Source organism: Vigna umbellata, chromosome 1 (assembly GCF_029865625.1).
Source record: "Vigna umbellata cultivar VRB3 chromosome 1, Vumbellata_1.0, whole genome shotgun sequence".
In the NCBI taxonomy this organism is placed as follows: domain Eukaryota; kingdom Viridiplantae; phylum Streptophyta; class Magnoliopsida; order Fabales; family Fabaceae; genus Vigna; species Vigna umbellata.
In genome coordinates this window covers 63,771,656-63,791,342 of record NC_142165.1, presented here as the reverse complement: position 1 = coordinate 63,791,342, position 19,687 = coordinate 63,771,656, and the positions used below count along the sequence as shown (strand labels likewise).

The window sequence follows — 19,687 nt, the reverse complement described above, 5'->3', positions numbered from 1 at the left end:
GGGTTTGTGGATTTGAGTATCTGCTGAAGTTTTGTGTTGGATATGTTGCAGCTGTGTTTGTAAGATGTTGGTGTTTGAGTGGTCTTACAGGGTAGTAGGTGATGTGATGTCACCCCAAGCAGTGGGGAAGAACCCATTCTCAGTGAGGGAACAAAGTTGGGCAAGGTCTAAGTTAGTCGTGTGAAAAAACTATGCGGTAATCGTTTACAGCTTCCTGGTAAAGGATTACGCATTTTAATTCAAGGTTTTGTACAAAAACTTCACCTGAAGTAGTCAGTCAGGGTAACATGGGTGACCATTGTCAAAAACAGTATGTTTCAGTCACATTTGCACTTGTGTTTGGAAGATGTTGGTGTTTGACTATTTGCAGATGGTGCTTGGTTATGTGATGTGACCCCAAGTAATGGGGAAGAACCCATTTTCAGTGGGGGGACCAAGTTATGGAAGGGCTGAATCAGACTGCTGAAAAAACCCTGTTGTAATCGTTTACACAGTCCTGGTAAACGATTACGCGAGAGAAAATCACGTTTTGTACAGAAACTTTAACTGAAGTAGTCAGTCAGGGTAACATGGGCGACCATTGTCTAAACCAGTATGTTTGACTCACATTTGCACTTGTCTTGGGAACATGTTGGTGTTTGACTGTTGGTAGATGGCGCTTGGTCATGTGATGTGACCCCAAGTAGTGGAGAAGAACCCTTTTTGAGTGGGGGGACCAAGTTGTGCAAGGGCTGAATCAGACTGCTCATAAAACCCTGCTGTAATCGTTTACACAGTCCTGGTAAACGATTACGCGAGAGAAAACAAGGTTTTGTACAGAAACTTCAACTGAAGTACTCAGTGAGGGTAACATGGGTGACCATTGTCAAAACCAGTATGTTTGAGTCACATTTGCACTTGTCTTGGGAACATGTTGGTGTTTGGCTGTTGGTAGATGGCGCTTGGTCATGTGATGTGACCCCAAGTAGTGGAGAACAACCCATTTTGAGTGGAGGGAGCAAGTTGTGCAAGGTCTGAATCAGACTGCTCCAAAAACCCTGCTGTAATCGTTTACACAGTCCTGGTAAACGATTACGCGAGAGAAAACAAGGTTTTGTATGGAAACTTCAACTGAGGTAGTCAGTCAGGGTAACATGGGTGACCATTGTCAAAAGCAGTTCATTTCAGGCAGAAGTCCACCTCTAAGTGGATGGGGAGGTAATATTTGGTAAGTGGTGTTGGTGTTTTACTCACAACTGCAATTGTATTTAGTGTATCATAAATTAAACATTACATATTAAATGACGAAAATTGAGGAACTAGTTTAACAGTAAAGAACTTCATTAAATTAAAGACTTCAAATTATGAAAATAGGAACTATGATACATAGTTTTTTTATAATGCAGAAAATAAAGCCTAAACAAGCAATTCTAAGTCTGAGGATTGTTTTCAGAACCACTTTGCAAGTGTTGCAGTTGTTGTTCAATGTTCCCAACGCGCGATTGCAACGCATCAAACCTTGTAGTGATGACCATGTCCATGTTTCCAAATCGAGTTTCAAAGGCATCAAATCGAGTTTCAAAGGCATCAAATCTTGTACCAACGAAGGTCTGAAGTTGTTCTATGCGGTTCATGACATTATTTAGTGTTGTAGATGAACTGCCTTGTTCATCATCTTCTCCTTGTTGATCTTGACCTTGTTGTAAGGGGGGATGGGGGGCGTTGCCTTTGGGAACCCATTCTCCATCATCATTTTGCACATAACCAAATGATGCTACAACTTCACTACCCATTTTTTGCTTGAACTTCACTTCTGAAATGGGATCAGTGTCAGTAGGCACTTGAAAGTGTTCCATGAAGATGGTTATCAAATGTGGATATGGCAACTTGGCGTTCTCCCTTAATGCTCTTTTCATCTTATATCTAATAAGATGTCCCCAGTTAATGTGAATGGAATTTAAAAATGCCCATAGCAACATAATATCCTCTTCAGATGCCTGACCAATATTGGTTGCACGAGGAATTAATACTCGAGTGAGAACGTAATGAAGTATCCTTGGTTGAACCTTCATTTGGCCCGCTAGTATTTTGGATTGTATGACTGCATCATCTCTACAGACTAGTTGCCTTGCAATAACAGAATCGTATTGTTCTTTCCACTCATCTACAAGTTTTCCTTCATAACAAACACCATGAGGGGGGAGATTAGTGAGTTGTTGAAAAAGATTAGGGCTCACCCTAATTTTTATACCTTTTACCTCGCTTCGAATAACCCCAGTATCCGATATTGACATGTTGTTGTAGAACACTCTCACTAATTCTGGGTGGTAATGTCTTCTTAAAGACACAAATTCAGTGAGCCCAGCTTCGGCCAATATGTCATAGAATTGAAAGTTTTTTCCTTCAAAGTAACCGTACTCTAGATACTTACTTTCCAATATTTCACGATTGAGAAAATGTTGGGCATATTTCTCCTGTTGCTCATCCGAGGAGAAGAGATCATTGTTAGGCGTTGGAGGGGATGAGGATGGTGACGGGGTTGGACTGCGGCGGCGTTGACGTCCACCAACGGAAGAAGATGCCTTTTGTTTCTTGGTTGCACGATCACCCATTTAATTGTGTTTAGGGTTTTGCAGTGGCAGAAGTGAGGTTTTGTAAACGTTTTTTAGCAAGGACGTGATTGGACGGTTATATACACGATTGCAATTTATAGACGTTGTATATGTACTGATGTAGTGGGTAGTTTTGTGTAATCAACAGGATCGTGTAATCGATTATGACTTACTAGTAATCGATTACAATAGTGAATTTTGGTGTCTTCATATGCATTCCAAACATTCATCACTTGGATTTCATTGACGACCATTATGAATTACAAAAACATATTAAATTCACAAAAAAACAGTCAAGAAGTTGTATTTATTAACTGATGTTGTTATCGAAATTGTTATGTACAGCTGACAACAACGACAAAAATCCAAAATGACCCATTTCGGTATCTTGTGATAGTTGGATAGAGTCGGCTTGAAACTGAACATGGTCATCACGTTCAACAACATTAGATGCCCTTGTCCCCTACAACAACAAAATTATTAATTACAACTAAATTGATACAAAATAAAGTATTTAATCAATATTTTCAACGTAATTAATGACTCACGCATTGTTCGGTGGGTGGTGTTGAAGTCTTTCTGCATGAAGCCGACTTTCTTCTTTGGGTTCTTTTCTCAACGGTGGACTTCAACCTGTTTGTGCGTGGACGTCCTTTTCGCTTAACAGCTTCAGGACTGTAAACAAGGACATCAGATGTTCCAACTGGACTATGTGGTATTGACGTGCATGCACCAGTATCGTATCTTAGTTGGCCTGCATGACTAATGATGTTATTTGTCATGGATGAACTGAACCCAAATTTTTGACCAAGACAATTAATTTCTTTTTCCAATTGAGTACTAGCAACCTCAGACTCACATGCAACCTCAGCAATTTCATAAAAACGTTTGCACAACATTTTGTATCTTTCCATGCGTGGTTCATTAGTGGAATTAATATACGATGCTGTTATTAGTGTGTGTCTTCTTCGGATATTTTTGCTCCAACGCCGCAAAATGTATTGTGAGGGAACACTGTATACATCTTCTTGACCAAATACCAATAGGGAATGGCGACATATAATGCCTCTAAACTCAAATAGTTGGCAAGAGCAAGTGCTTGTCTGTGTCAGGGGATCAAATTGAACTTTGTAAAATTTATCTAGTAAACGATTACCCTCCTAAACTCGTTCCTCTTTTATAGTGTAAGTGTTTCATAAGTCGTCCTTTAAGGTGTCTTTGATGAAACAATTCATCCTTGAACAGAACTCTGTTTGGACCTCTTCAAACTTTGCATGTGTGTATTCGACTTGAAATTGTCTCTCAATCGGTGACTGAGAGCCACATGCAACAGTGGTGTTCATGGAGGAGAAGTCCACTTGTATTTCCTTATGGGCCTTTACCCTAACGGCATTGTCGTATTGAACCACAAATTGTTGAAGTGTGGTTGTGGAATTAATAAATCCATCAAAAAAAGCATTCATTCCCTCACTTCTCTGAGTGGTAGACATGCCGGCCCAACCCATTTATGTCTCTCTTCGTACAAATTACATAGCCATTCATTTTTCTCCAATCCATGTTTGGTAAGTAGTTCCTCCCAACCATTTTCAAATTCTGTTGGACAACCACAATCATATATAAGCGCATGTAGTTCGCTTTTGATAGCGGGATTATTTCTATAGCCGTGGAATTTTTTAGGCAACTTCTTCAGGATGTGCCATAAACACCACCCGTGCCTCGTATTAGGAAACACTTGTTCAATAGCGTTGGCCATTGCCCTGCATTGGTTAGTAATAATACCTTTAGGACTCTTATTACGCATGCATCTAAGCCAACATTGGAACAACCATACAAATGAGACAGTGTCTTCCGAAGACAACAATCCACAACCAAGTAAAATGGAGTGTCCATGATGGTTAACTCCCACAAAAGGCGCAAATGGCATGTCGTACTTATTTGTTAAGTAAGTTGTGTCAAACGAAACAACATCACTAAATTCTTCACATGCAGCACGACTTCTTGCATCAGCCCAAAACACACTACAGATTTTATTCCCTTCATCCAGTGCAATGTCATAGAAGAACTCGTTATTTCTATCTTTCATTGAAGAAAAGTGTCGTAGGAGTGTCTGACCATCACCATCCTTACATAAAGATCTTCTGTGTTGGCCAATGTAGTTTCTCGCGTCCCGCTCGACGAAGTCCATGTTTTCATAGCCCCCGGCATCGTTGACAATGCTAAGGAAACTCTTATTTAACCTAACTCCAGCATCATGGTTTACCTCCAAGGTGTGTTTTGCTTGCATGCTTAACTTTCTATTCGCTGCAAATAGGTTGGAGTTATTCGGGCAAAGATAATGGTTGTGGTCCAAAACAACGGTTCTTATAAACCACTGTCGTCCTTCTTTGCAATGGTTATCCCAGCAGGACATTGGTTAGTTTGACTTGGAAGTGTTTTGACCACTGGTTTGACGGAAGACACATATTTGTCTTCCCTTGAACAAACTATTCTCAAGTAGTACACGTTGTTGTCTTTATCTTTTTTAGAAGTTCTAGTCCGCACGGCAAACCCACATCTAATGGCGTAGTTTGTGTAAAATTTTCCAGCTTTAATCATTGATTCAAAACACATATGCACTGTTGGGTCCATTTCCAATAAACTTTCATTACAGTCATGAACATTGTGATTATACTCATTCACTTCATCCACATCAATTGTGTGCTTCGACATTAGACCCAGCTTTAAAGATAAACCAAATGATATTCACTCATCAAACTTACGACAATTACCACTGTCAACTAAAAAAAAATATGTAAATAAACCCATTTCGAAAAAGTAAAGTAATACGTACCGTGCTGGAATGGTGGTGCCCTTTAATGAAGGTCAAATGGTCCTAACCAACCTCCTCTTCAACATTTACGTCCACCACAAATGAACCTTATGTGGTTGTCACCAAACTTCCGAAGATGCTTGTACCCCTTCTCTTTAATGAAGACCAAAGTAAGTTTTCTGAAAGTGATTGCTTAATGGGGCAAAATGTTAACGTTGGACGTTGATGTAGGTGTTTAGTACCGCCAAAGCTATTATTTTTGCCTTCTGAAGCACTAATTTGCTTACGTTGACAAACCATGCATTCAATGTTGTCAACATAAAGTTTCTCTCTCTCATAACCCACAATCAATGGTTTTCACTTTTAAAGATTTCCTATCAAATCAGAGATATCCCCACAATTAATGCAACTTCATTTTAACAAGTTAACGGATTATTTCTTAATCTTTTGTTGAAATAAAGTTTCATCAACCAACATCTCGTCATTCATAATGGAAATAGTTATAAAATAATTTTTTTTATGCATTATAAAATATTGATTTCATGTAATGTGTTTGTCCATGTACTTCTCTTTAAATATCAGGGACAAACCCATTGTCTACACTTGAATCAGGTGACTATATTTCTAACCCATTTACCATTCTTTGAATTGTTAGTTACTTATGTAATGATCCCATTCATCTTGCCTCGTTAACGTGGTATTTTAATTTGGACAGAAAATTTCAGCATAATCATGGATGCATGGCAAGACCTTGTTTATGATGATGATGTCCATGAATCGTTTTTGAAAAAATGCGATGCGTTGGCATCGCTTATACCTGGTCCTGCAGGTAACATCCAAGCAGCTTTCCTAAATAGAATGGGAACAGAAGAACCCAAATCGACACAAGAATTTGCTCGTGATGTTGCTCAGGCAACTTATGAACGAGATTTCAACTCCAATGCTTGGAAATGGGCACAGATGTTTATTGAACACCACGGTACACTCAATCTCATACACGATTCAAACAACATTATTACGTTCACGAGTTGTAATCTCTTTTCATATAATTTTTGTCATTGGAGGTCTCGTAACGGATGGAAAATTCGAAAACGTCAACTCCCTCCAAGAGGCAAAATTAGCAGAGGTCCTTCCATTTGTTGCTTGCATATTGAAAGAGTGCAAGCCAAATGGGTTGGGAGATATGCAGTTGACTGTTAAGGTATTATTTCCTTTATTCAACAATAGTACATGTTATGGTAGATTAATAACTTATTATATGTTTGAAGGACCCAACTGCCACGAAGAAGGCTTCCTTGCACAAGAAAGTTCTTCAAGACCCTCAAATTGCAGACAATATCGGAGTTGGTTCCGTTATGCTACTCAATCTCTTAACCCATCCATGTTGTACTTAACTAGCATAATTGTTTTCTTGGTTTTTCAATGTTCTTCTTCTCACTAATTTGGTTTGTACATTTAGGTCCACCCCTTCACTACATTTCAGCAAAACTACTACCTCAATATTACGCATCGCTCTATAGTCAAGGTTTTTCCAGCTCATGTTTGTCCTCCAACAATTGACCTCGTTAAGGAGACCCCAAAATCTGTCATTCGACTCCCTATGTGGGCAGAGAAGAAACTCAATGTGGATGACATCCTCCGGAAATTTGTACCTCCATCTGACCAACTATCAACGTCCAAACAACCAGACAACCAGTAGTGGGTTTTGGATAACTGTAATATTATATTAAGACCATTATAAGTATGTAATGGATAATTGTAATATTTCAAACCTAGAATGTATTATTGTTGTGTATGGTGTGTAGCTTAATTTCTATTAATGTTGTCTTATGATGAATTTGATTGTGTTATAGACATGTTTTGAAGTTAATTGTTGGCATGCTTTGTTATCAATTCCCACCCTCTCTGACAATTGTAATACCAACATGAACTCCATAGCACTAGATCTGAGGCTAAAATTAAATTGTTTTGTCCATACGTGACCTACCAATACATGACTAACTACTTCAGTTGAAGTTTGTGTACAAAACGTGAAATTCTCTCGCGTAATCGTTTATCAGGACTATGTAAACGATTACAGTAGGGTTTTTTAGCAGTCTGAGTCAGCCCTTCCACAACTTGGTCCTCCCACTCAAAATGGGTCACTCCCCACTCCTTGGTGTCACATCACATCACCAAGCACCATCTACAAACAGTCAAAGACTAATAACTTCCAAACACAAGTGCACGTGTGAGTCAAACATACTGGTTTTGACAATGGTCACCCATGTTACCCTGACTGACTACTTCAGTTCACGTTTCTGTACAAAATCTGGATTTCTCTCGCGTAATCGTTTACCAAGACACTGTAAACGATTACCACAGGGTTTTTTTAGCAGTTTGAGTCAGCCCTTTCACAACTTGGTCCCCCCACTCAAAATGGGTCATTCCCCACTCCTTGGGGTAACATCACATCACCAACCACCATCTACAAACAGTCAAAGACTAACAACTTCAAACACAAGTGCACGTGTGAGTCAAACATAATGTTTTGACAATGGTCACTTATGTTACCCTGAGTGACTACTTCACTTGGAGTTTCTGTACAAAATCTAGATTTCTGTCACGTAATCGTTTACCAAGACACTGTAAACGATTACAATAGGGTGTTTTGAGCAGACTCACTCAGCCCTTCCACAACTTGGTCCCCCCACTCAAAATGGGTCATTCCCCACTCCTTGGGGTCACATCACATCACCAAGCACCATCTACCAACAGTCAAACACCAACATGTTCCAAAGACAAGTGCAAATGTGAGTCAAACATACTGGTTTGACAATGGTCACCCATGTTACCCTGACTGACTACTTCAGTTAAATTTTCTGTACAAAACGTGATTTTCTCTCGCGTAATCGTTTACCAGGACTGTGTAAACGATTACAGCAGGGGTTTTTTAGCAGTCTGATTCAGCCCTTCCATAACTTGGTCCCCCCACTAAAAATGGGACACTCCCCACTCCTTGGTGTCACATCACATCACCAAGCACCATCTACAAATAGTCAAAGACTAACATCTTCCAAAGACAAGTGCACGTATGAGTCAAACATACTGGTTTTGACAATGGTCACCCATGTTACTCTGACTGACTACTTCAGTTGAAGTTTCTGCACAAAAAGTGAAATTCTCTCGTGTAATCGTTTACCGGAACTGTGTAAACGATTACGACAGGGTTTTTTGAGCAGTCTCACTCAGACCTTGCCCAACTTGGTCCCCCCACTCACATTGGCTCATTCCCCACTACTTGGGGTCAGACCACATCACCAAGCACCATTTACAAACAGTCAAAGACTAACAACTTCCAAACACAAGTGCGCGTGTGAGTCAAACATACTGGTTTTGACAATGGTCACCCATGTTACCCTGATTGACTATTTCAGTCCAAGTTTCTGTACAAAGTATGGATTTCTCTCACTTAATCGTTTACCAAGACACTGTAAACGATTGCCACAGGGTTTTTTGACCAGTTTGAGTCAGCCCTTCCACAACTTGGTCCCCCCACTCAAAATGGGACACTCCCCACTCTTTGATGTCACATCACATCCCCAAGCACCATCTACAAACAGTCAAAGACTAACAACTTACAACTTACAAACACAAGTGCACGTGTGAGTCAAACATACTGGTTTTGACAATGGTCACCCATGTTACCTTGACTGACTACTTCACTTCACGTTTCTGTACAAAATCTAGATTTCTCTCGCGTAATCGTTTACCAAGACACTGTAAACGATTATCACAGGGTTTTTTGACCAGTCTGAGTCAGTCCTTCCACAACTTGGTCCCCTCACTCAAAATGGGTCATTCCCCACCACTCCTTGGGGTCACATCACATCACCAAGCACCATCTACCAACAGTCAATGACTAACATCTTCCAAATACAAGTGCACATGTGACTCCAACAAACTGTTTTTAACAATGGTCACTCATGTTACCCTGACTGACTACTGCAGTTGAAGTTTCTGTACAAAACCTGGAATGTTCTCGCGTAATCGTTTACCAGGACAGTGTAAACGATTACGACGGTGTGTTTTTCAGCAGACTAGCTCAGGCCTTGCCCAAGATGTTTCCCCCACTGAAAATGGGTTCTTCCCCACTACTTGGGGTCACCTCACATCACCTACTACCCTGTAAGACCACTAAAACACCAACATCTTCCAAACACAAGTGCAACTCTGAGTCAAACTAACAATTTTTGCCAATGGTCACCAAAGTCACCCTGGTTCACTATTTCAATTCAAATTTATGTACAAAACACACATTATTGTCACGTAATCGTTTACTAACCCACTGTAAACGATTACCATTTAGATTTTTCAGCAGCCCAACTCAGAACTTGTTGAACTCCCTCGCAGTAATGACCCTTAATTTCACTTATGAAACCCTCCCTTACTTTTGAAATACTTATTATAATGGTGCGTTATTTTTTCAATAAAAGAGATTTATTCATTATAACAAATACAAAAAAATGTTAAATAATATAGGGTTATCTGACAATCACAGGGTCATCAACAATGAAATATGTGGAATCTTACAACAACTGTGTTTATCCTTTTCTGGTCTCTGATCCCCTTACCCAATGAGTCAATCACAAATATCTCTAATGAACTCAATTTCACTGAATAACACCACCAATGATCATCGTGGAGAAATGGCATAAACAACTACAAACAATAAAAACAATATCAATAACACATTTCCGACCAAAACTGGACAAATATTGCACATTAAAGGTTACTCACAAAGTCAGCTGTGGCAATGTCTCCAAGTCCAAAATGATCGCAACGCAAATAACTGTTATAGTTATGAAGCGTCCAAACATGACGATTATGTGGACGTTTCCTATAATCTGTAAGAATATGGTGCTGTGGACAATTTCAAAATCATCAATCAAAAATCATTTTTCAATGAAATATATGATACAATATCAAATTTTATTTACCAAGTATAATGGACTAAAATGAATCCTCTTAACAACACCGCACAACCTTTTCTCAAAGTACATAAACATCGTACAAGTAAATAACACCACCTACACAATAAAAAATTTTCACATTACTAACATAAACTACAACATGAAACACAAAGAAATGTCACAATACTAACCATGTTATCAACGTATTTTATCGGGGCCAAAGTGTAAAATGAAGTCGTGCTCAAGGTTTGCCCAATTATCTCGCATACAACCCTAAACATATAAATATTAGTCCATCACAAACAATAGAGATTCGCCAACCACAACTACAATTCACAGCAAATACCTGTATACAGTGATCTCTCTGACGCTGACTGCTCTGTACAATTGGTCTACATCAACAGTGCTGCTTGGATCCCCAACAAAACTGCGCAATGAGGGGATAACCAATGGTACGGCCTCCCGTTCGTCTTCATCACCATCATCATGGATTTCAATACAAACAATTTTATCATGACTTCTTGAAACTATCTCATCTTCATATGCGGTTTTATCCTCTCCTCTTACTTCCGTATATGCACCTAGAGGGTCATCAACTGCATTACCATCACCTTGTTGTTCAAATCCACAATCACGACCAACTTCAGGCTCTTCGTCACCTCCAACTTCAGGTGCTTCATCAACTCCACCAGCCACTTCTTCATCAGTACCACATGCATCTTCTTCAGTAAAGATTGGAGTTTGACAAATTTCAAATAACTCCCTAGTAAGAACTCCAATCTTGGCATTCAATGCTATGAGATCTTCATTGTTTTTCCTCAATCTCTCCTAGGCACCTACTTCCCATGTGCCGTCATCAAAGCTTTTGTCATCATCTTTCTCAACCTTGGATCCTTCAGCCAAGGATCCTTCACTCATCCCTCCGTCATCCATGTGGAAAGCTGCACGGATTTCCGGGCGATGACGATCTTCCTTTCTTACATACCACTCCAGATTTAACTGCACCATTATCACACAACAAATTTTGACAAATAAGACAATCAATTTTTACATCAAAAATAATGAATATCAAAACACTTACATCTTCGGTCTTAAATATATGTTCAATTTTTTCGGTCCTTGATTTATACGGGAACCATCGCATTATGCGCGGGAAAAACCTGTGTGAAGCATGACCATGCAAAGAAAGTCTTTCAACCGCCCAAGCCTACAATATCATAATATTATTTCATCAAACCTAATTGACAATGTTCTCCAGTACATCAAAATAATAAACTATAAGTCATGTTACCTGCAACACTGCCACATTGTCACTAAGAGTGAGTGACTGCGCGATACCTCCTCTCATAATTTTCTTCTTACATTTATTTAAATTTTGTACAATATGTTTATGTACACCGGTGCACCAATCGTATAGACACAAACTGTCTAAGTCATCTAACACTGCAAAAGGCATGTTACAAACATGCCTTGATTTCCTAGGAAAATAAAAAACAACCAAACAAACTAATATATATAACCTACATACTACATCAACATCAATGTTATTATCATGCACAATGACATTAAACATGTCCGTCAACTCCTTCAAAGTGATAGTTTTTTATTTGAACATTTCACCAATCAATCCAACAACTACTTCATCAAACGGAATCTCTAAACCACCTATTTCTAAACCTATGCTCATGAACACATCAATAACTGAAAAGGGCACCAACTGTTGACTTACTCTAAAACTATTATCATGCCCGGCCCACCTGCAAACCATAACCTTCAATAATTTCAAATTCACCTCCACAAGGCTATGAATATTCAAACACCACATAAATGGAGTCATCCTAATGCGCTCGACATGACACTTTCCTAGTAAACGATTCATTTCAATAATGATCGATGAGTCCATCGAGATAAGAAGCCGCCACTACACAAAAATGATGATAACTTTATTAATAACTACAATTGATACGATAATAAATAATCTATAAAAAGAAAATTATAATTTTTCTTACACTTCGTTTTTTCCCTTCCATTGAAACTGCCCTAACAAGATAACAATCCACACTCATTATATCATTAAGGTTAATGAAACACCAAAAGACAATGTAAAAGACAATGTGAGGGCTCGACCATTTTTACTTACACCAACAAAGACGGATAACAATGCTCCACGACCTCCTCCAGCAGACGGGAAATCCACAACAAAGTAACCACACAGAAAACGACACCCGCCTTCCAACCACACAAATACAACAACACAAGACCAACAACATTAGGGTTTCAAAGATAACATACAGGATACAACGCGACAAAAGATGGAAGGGTCAAGATGGACGACAGAGCTACAGAGAAGATGGAAGGGTTGAAAAACCTACGCACCTTACGCCCAAAATAAACCGCCAAACCCATTTCTTAAAATTTTGAAATCTTCTTCCAAAAATACCCCTCGGCCTGATAACCTCTTCCTTATTTCTTTTCACTTTATTTACCCAATGCAAAGACGCCACATGGCGTTGTGAAATTGTTGTCAAAAAATGGTTGTCAACATAACATTTTCCTTTTTAAAAATACTAATTTAAACTATTTTGACGATGATGGTGTCTTGGAGCCTGTTGATGTGTACAAGAAAATAAAGAAAAGATCTGTTGTGCATCCTCTCTAAATTCCAACTTTAGAGCTTTCACAAACGCTTTCAAAAATTTTGTACGAAATCATTAATGAAGCTATGGAACAATCTTCAATAGAAAAGGGTATATATATATATATATATATATTGGCAAAGGAAAAATTGGTTAGAAAATCAGCAAGTTCGTGACAGGAGAACAGCAACTAAGATCAGGAGCCTCAAATCTTTGTCAACTTAACCCTTCTATTTTGTTATTGTAATCAGTCAGTGTTTCTTTAGCTGTCCTCCAACGGAAGAACTAATTCTGCTCAGCATTGGGCCCAACTTTTCTCTATGTACAGTGTTGTTGTCTGTTATTGCTATACTATCATCCTGAAAATACTTGTATCCTCATTCTTTATCTTTTCCGGAAGTTACTTTTGAGATGATCTCCTCAAAAATTCTGAAACCAACTTTGAGAACGAAGAAGAACTGTTCTGCAGCAATTTAGTAGGGTCATCGTACTCTGCAATTGTCCCTGTACACATCAATATAGTAGTGCTTGTCAGGAACTCAAAAGGGTGAAATAGTATGCTACCATAAGCTTTGTTATGGGAAAAGGTTTTCCATCCTTTTGGTATGATCACATATATTAAGTACATGCTTAGTGTGCAAGTGAAAGTAGTACCTTCATCAAGGACCAAAACTAAATCATTGTCAATAACTGTTGGAATTCTATGTGCTACTGTAATGACTGTACATCCACTTGTTTCTTCCCTAATTGTCTTCTGAATTAAATTGTCAGTTGCCGTGTCAATGGATGCTGTAGCTTCATCCAGTACCAAAATTCTTCTTTTCTTCAGTAGTAGCCTAGCAAGGCAAACAAGTTGCCTTTGTCCAACACTCCAATTTTCTCCATTCTCCGCCACTAAATCAGTCAAAGAACATTTCGTATCAATGGCAGTATTTGGGAGTGAAAAGTACCGAACTTTGAAGTGGGACAGCTATTGAAGTTACACTGCTTAATGGTGCACTTTTAAAACAAATAACTATACCTGGTGCATCAAGAAGTCTTGGATCCCGCCTTACTATTTCAGCAAGATGGCACTTTCTGAGAACCTGAAAAGAGAAAGTTCTTTCAGTAATAATATAAACATTGGCATTTTCAAGAGTGTGTTTAACTGCTAATGCTAACCTCCCAAAGTTCTTGATCTGCATGTTGTTCTAGAGGATCCAAGTTAGTCCTTACAGTACCTAGAAACAAGGTTGGATCCTGAGGAATTATACCAAGCTTAGATCTTAAATCTTGCAGACCAATCTTGGAAATATCTACACCATCAATTAGTATACTTCCTTCCAAAGGCTCCACCACTCGAAAGAGAGCTTGCAAAAGAGTAGATTTTCCGCTCCCTGTCCTGCCTACTATACCAATTTTCTTTTGTCCTGGGAAGACACAAGTGACGCCTTTGAGTACCATAGGAGCAGCGGGATCATACCGTATATGAAGATTATGTAGTTCAACATTTCCTTCCTTTGGCCAATCTTGTTCAGGCCTGCAATCTTTAATAATTAAGGGTGCTTCACTTGGTATGTTAGAGAACTGCAATATTCTCTCAACTGATATCATTTTGTTCTCAACATTGCAAAGGTTCCATATCACCCAAGCCTGGAGGACATTCAAGTTCAAACCGTACGTAGCTACCAGACCCGCCAAGCCTGAAATCAGAAGAAGAGACTTAGCATTTCTATATAATTACCTGTGGATCTAATCTTAATTATTTCATTTACTTTTTAACAAGTATCTGAGTATGAAGTACAAAGAGTGACGAGAGATAGGAAAGAAACATATGTCAATAAATAACCGAGTACTGCCTCATAGATCAATCACAAAGAACCTCTAGTACGTGAATAAAACCGCATCACTCTACACCCAAAAGGATCTAATACAAAGAATCTAAGTTTCTCAAAAATTAGTTTTCTTTTTGGTAGTAAAGTTGTAACTGAGGTTAATAAATAACAAGTGTTCCTCTTCAGAGCTTCTTAACTAACGAAGTAGAAAAGTGGTTCTCACATGCATGCAAATAACTGCTTATAAGATGAATAGAAAAAAAGAGGGCTTACTTGGATCAATGGTAGACCTTGGAAGAGTAACCAAGATGACGAGAACAAAATAGAAGACCAAATTGAAGAGGAAATTGATTCGTACAGACAACCATTCCATGGTGCCGAAATTGTAAAAGGCTACCCGAGAATAGTCATCTATTAGAACGTTAACCTTGGTCAAGAATAGTTGCTCTTGATTGAAACAGCGGATTGTGGCAGCCCCAGCAATTGATTCTGAGAAGTGATGCAAGATTGGAGCCTTTCGAATCCCAACCATCCGGGCCAGTTCCCTGGCTGTTGTGATGTAATATGACTGCAAAAGTAAGTGACTTTTTTAGTTGGCACATGAAAAGATTTGACAAGACGATGGCTTCATCATGACAAGAGATCACAATAAAATCTATATATCAGTTCACGCTGAAAAATGTTTGATAGGAAAATTATATGATTTAATTTGTGTACATTGTCAAAGATTGATATAGTTCTTACCTGATACCAGATGGAAATAGCAAAAACCACAAAAAAGAGGAGAATGACTTGCCAGGCAACTTGGGACATTAGCACAATGATACTCAATAACTGTATCAGTGCAAATACTAGTCCAGCTAATCTGTATGGTATGTCTGTGTCAACTGTACTTTGATCTGTTGATGACTGAAATCATCACAAAGAGAACGGTTGGAATATGATTGAAGCTTATATTAATCATAAGATAGCAAAATCATTGAAGTAGAGATGTAATTGTGAAACTTACCCTACTCAGAATTCGGCTTGAAGGTGTGGTGTCAAAAAATGAAACAGGTGCCCGGAAAACTGACGTGATCATTCCGTGAAAAAGGCGTTGAGCAGTTTCCACAGCCACAGCTGCCATTAAAACAGTCCTTCCCAGTATGAAGATGGTGCCCCCAGAAGATAGAAGAACAAATATTTTCATTAGCTGCTTGTTATTAACCCTGCCCTTCTGCTCTGTGGCCCATGACATCCAATAATTGCTTCCAATTTGCATTACTTGAAAGAAGATCTGGCAGAGAAGAATAACTGGAACAAGTGCTCCTTTATAAGCAGATGTGACAAAAGTTGAGTAAACACTCCATTTCACTCGACCCGTCTCTCTTTCCTCTTCTTTGTTTCTCTTCCAATTTTCCATGATATCTTGAATATTTTCTCGAGTAACTTCAATTTGATTTTTTGGGCAGGGTCTGTAGCTAGCAAAATCTTCTTCTTGGCTTGGGTTTATTTGATGTACTGTTTCTCGGTGAGCGGCCATTTGTTGAACAAGTTCAGAGTTGGGACATGCTATAAGATCTTTATACCTTCCTGACTCCACTATTTTTCCATCTTTCATGACCTGCCAAAAATTATATTAACAGTTAAGGATAAAAAAACTTGCAAAGTAAAATCCTCATCAAAAGAAGAGTGTTCAATAGCTTACCAAAATGAGGTCTGCAGATTCCAAGAATTCCAGTTGATGGGTTGCATAAACAACCGTTTTATCGTATAAAAGTTTCATGAGACATTTCTGCACAGGATTTCGCATTAAAGGTGATGTTCATTGAAGACAAATAATTGTTGCATCAGAAAGTACATAAGTGAACAACGCATATATATTAATCATTACCACTACTTACCTTAAACAAATGAGTTCCAGTATGAGCATCAACAGCACTAAAAGGATCATCAAGGAAATAAATATCTGAATCATTATAAACAGCCCTTGCCAATTGAACCCGCTGTTTCTGCCCACCACTCAAGTTTATGCCTCTCTCCTCCACCAGGTTCAAATCTCCATCACCCCACATGTTGATGTCCTGCTTCAAAGCACAGCCATCCAAAACATCTTCATAAAACTCCTCGTTCATTTGCTTGCCAAACAATATATTCTCTCTTACGGTTCCAGACTGAATCCAAGGACTTTGGGGTACATAACTTCTAGTCCCATAAACTTTGGTTAGAGCCCCAGATACTAATGGAATCTCCCCAAGAATACAGCACAGCAAGCTTGACTTACCAGACCCCACTGACCCACAAACTGCTACCTTCTGACCTTTCTTTATCACTAACTTTCTTGTAATTTGAATTGCTGGTTTCTTGTGTGTTTGATGGTGTGTTTCCCATGCGTATTCCCCCGGGTTAATTTCAATAGCAACTGATGAATTTTTTGAAGTATGCCTATTTATGAATTGGTTTTGATCCTCTTCCTCGAGGAACTCCTGGATTCGATCAAGGGAGACTTTTGTTTGAATGATCATGGAGATAAGCTCAGGTAAGTTATAGATTGGTTCTTGCAAAATACGAAAAGTTGCTAAAGCTGAGAGTACTGTAGCGGCTGTTAGTTCTGTTTTCACCAGTATACAAGCACCAAAGGTAACAACAGAAACTAAAGTCGGTGACGTCCAGAATAGTGTTGCGACTGCTGAGCATGTGTAGAGGTATTTCTGCAGCCACCCCCTCTCAGTTTCCCTAAGTTGGAGGAGTTTCTGCAAGAATGAGGTCTCCCACGAATGCAATTTTAAAATTCTTATGTTCTTCATAGTCTCTGATGTCATTTTGATTCTTGAGTCCTTAGCTTCCATGATTTTGGAGTGCAAACTTTCTTGCCTATTCGCCAAAGGTGTGTTACACACCATGACCAAAATGGTGACACCAAATGCAGCAAAAGAAGGGGTATAACCCAGATTGATGTACAAGATTACCAAGGCCAAAATGACCTGAACTGGAAGCAACCAAACTCCATGAATGTACCAGCAGAAGTCCCCAATTCTTTCAACATCAACATTAATCAGATTGATGATTTTACCTTGCGTTGGTCCAGCACTCTTCATCATTAGGGAGTTGCTATAAATTAGAGACATAAGAGCTGCACGCACCCGGATTCCAATTTGTTGAGCACCAAAGTACCATTGTCTTTGACTCAGTGACTCCACGGTCTTGGCGAGGAAGAAAACAAATGCAAGAACCAATCCATATTGGACGCTTGAATCACCATTATTGCCCAGTAAAAAATTCACAAAATTTGTGATCAACAAGGGACCTATATAAGAGGCACCTGTGTTAACACCTACAATACAAGTGTAAACAAAGCATAAAAAATTAGCATAACCAGTATAAGAAGGACTTTGATTAAAAGTGCACAAAAATCAAAGAGGAACAGTAACGGTGACACTGAATAAAATATAAAATATACCAGCTAAAACTGCATTCAAGGCCAAAGACTTCCATACAGAATCGGCTATAGCTTTTGCCAAGGAGCCCTCTCCGAGTTTCTGTTTCCGAAGTGACCCTTCCAACATGGAAGAAGCACTTTCCGCGGATTCAGAACAAGGAACTGGAGGAATATGAGAAAGTTCAAGCTTTTTAACCCGACCCGTTTTGAAAATGGGGTTCAACCAACGGAAGATAAGCTTGTTCCACACACTTGCATTAGTGAAGGCCTCTTCATCGTGTTCCTCCATTGAAAACTCCTCCTCGATCTGAAGCAACCCCTCTTCCATATCACTGCGCTCCCTTCTACACACATTGAAACAAAGAACCACCAACAAAGGCAAGGAAAACGAAGCAACTAAGTTATCCTCTGACAAGAAAAACCACAAGTCCAACACTTCGAAATCTTTGACCACCCTTACAGACAGAGAGAGCACATCCACGAGAGAAGAGAAAACCCACCACAGTATGAGCACAAGAGGGAATTTTTTATTCTCCCTCACTCTGGTCCTCACTGAATAAAACGAAACAACAGTGGCCAAAACCCAATTGAGTGGCAATGAAACAGAGTTAAATCCTATTACTTTCGTGGAGCTGTATTGGTGAAAAGCAAGAACCATGTTCATAACAGATATAACAGCAGAGGATAGAACAGTGAACGCAGCCATAAGCATTGGTCCTCGTTTGAAAGACCCATCAGGAACACGGCTGCGCTTGCTTTGTCTCAAGCTATCGACCAAAACCCATATCAAAATGGCATAAAGGAATGCCACATTGAGTGTTCCCAGCACAGCATCCAAAACGACCATGGTTGTTTTCTTGGTCGTACCTTGGAGTGAAGGTGCAGCGAAGAGAAAAGGAAGAATCTGTAGAATACAGAGAATGCGTTATGTTATTCATATACCCGAATGGAAAGAGAAGAAAAGGGAGAAAAGGAAAAACGAAAAAGAAAAGAAAAGCATAACGGGTTGAAAAACGAAAAGTTTTTGGCACACCTCGGTGTGGAAATAGGAAGGAAGCGAAAGGAGAATTTACAAGTATTGAAGATGATTGACGGCAGTCGGTAGTAATAGGATAATGACAGATAGGATTATCATAAACTAAACCATGGAGTATATATGGAACACACCAGACACATGGCCGGGAACTATAATGGCAAAGCATCGCAATCACGAATCAATATTTTCACTATATTATTTTAAACTATATATTTTATTGAAAATTATATTTTAACTATTCACTATTAACTAATTATTTAATTCAAATCCATTTCCCTAATTAGATTACTTATTAACTTTTTCTTTCCAACCTCCGGTGGGTGGATCTGCTTTACTATTTTTGTACTTCGTTAGTATTATTTTTACATCAATAAATTTGTACATATATTTTATATCCACTCATTTTTCTTTATTTATAAATATAAAAATTA

General features: G+C 38.8%; 2 protein-coding genes and 1 pseudogene across 3 annotated transcripts; all 3 read right to left on the bottom strand.

The window, feature by feature from the left end:
• Nucleotides 1–4,050: 4,050 nt before the first annotated feature.
• Nucleotides 4,051–4,875, bottom strand: LOC148206018 (protein FAR-RED IMPAIRED RESPONSE 1 pseudogene; annotated as a pseudogene).
• A 5,003-nt stretch (nt 4,876–9,878) lies between these two features.
• On the bottom strand, nt 9,879–11,700 carry LOC148206017 (uncharacterized). Its single transcript, XM_088106231.1, has 7 exons — nt 11,644–11,700; nt 11,238–11,351; nt 10,699–11,180; nt 10,544–10,625; nt 10,380–10,469; nt 10,180–10,302; nt 9,879–10,101 (listed from the first exon to the last, which is right to left on the bottom strand). Exons 1-7 carry the CDS (start codon nt 11,698–11,700, stop codon nt 9,946–9,948), a joined length of 1,104 nt encoding a protein of 367 aa, XP_087962357.1. The 3' UTR covers nt 9,879–9,945.
• A 717-nt stretch (nt 11,701–12,417) lies between these two features.
• Nucleotides 12,418–19,329, bottom strand: LOC124840152 (putative ABC transporter C family member 15). 2 transcript variants are annotated; one of them, XM_047316158.2, is made up of 11 exons: nt 19,254–19,329; nt 18,242–19,124; nt 16,686–18,115; nt 16,490–16,576; nt 15,812–16,405; nt 15,547–15,711; nt 15,076–15,370; nt 14,150–14,670; nt 14,010–14,073; nt 13,643–13,882; nt 12,418–13,492 (listed from the first exon to the last, which is right to left on the bottom strand). In XM_047316158.2, the coding sequence occupies exons 2-11, from the start codon at nt 19,065–19,067 to the stop codon at nt 13,389–13,391; spliced, it is 4,326 nt and encodes a 1,441-aa protein (XP_047172114.1). In that variant the 5' UTR covers nt 19,068–19,124; nt 19,254–19,329; the 3' UTR covers nt 12,418–13,388. The 2 variants fall into 2 exon arrangements, with proteins under 2 accessions (XP_047172114.1, XP_087960169.1); XM_088104043.1 differs by lacking the exon at nt 19,254–19,329 and having other exon boundaries at nt 12,980–13,492; nt 18,242–19,235.
• Nucleotides 19,330–19,687: the final 358 nt, after the last annotated feature.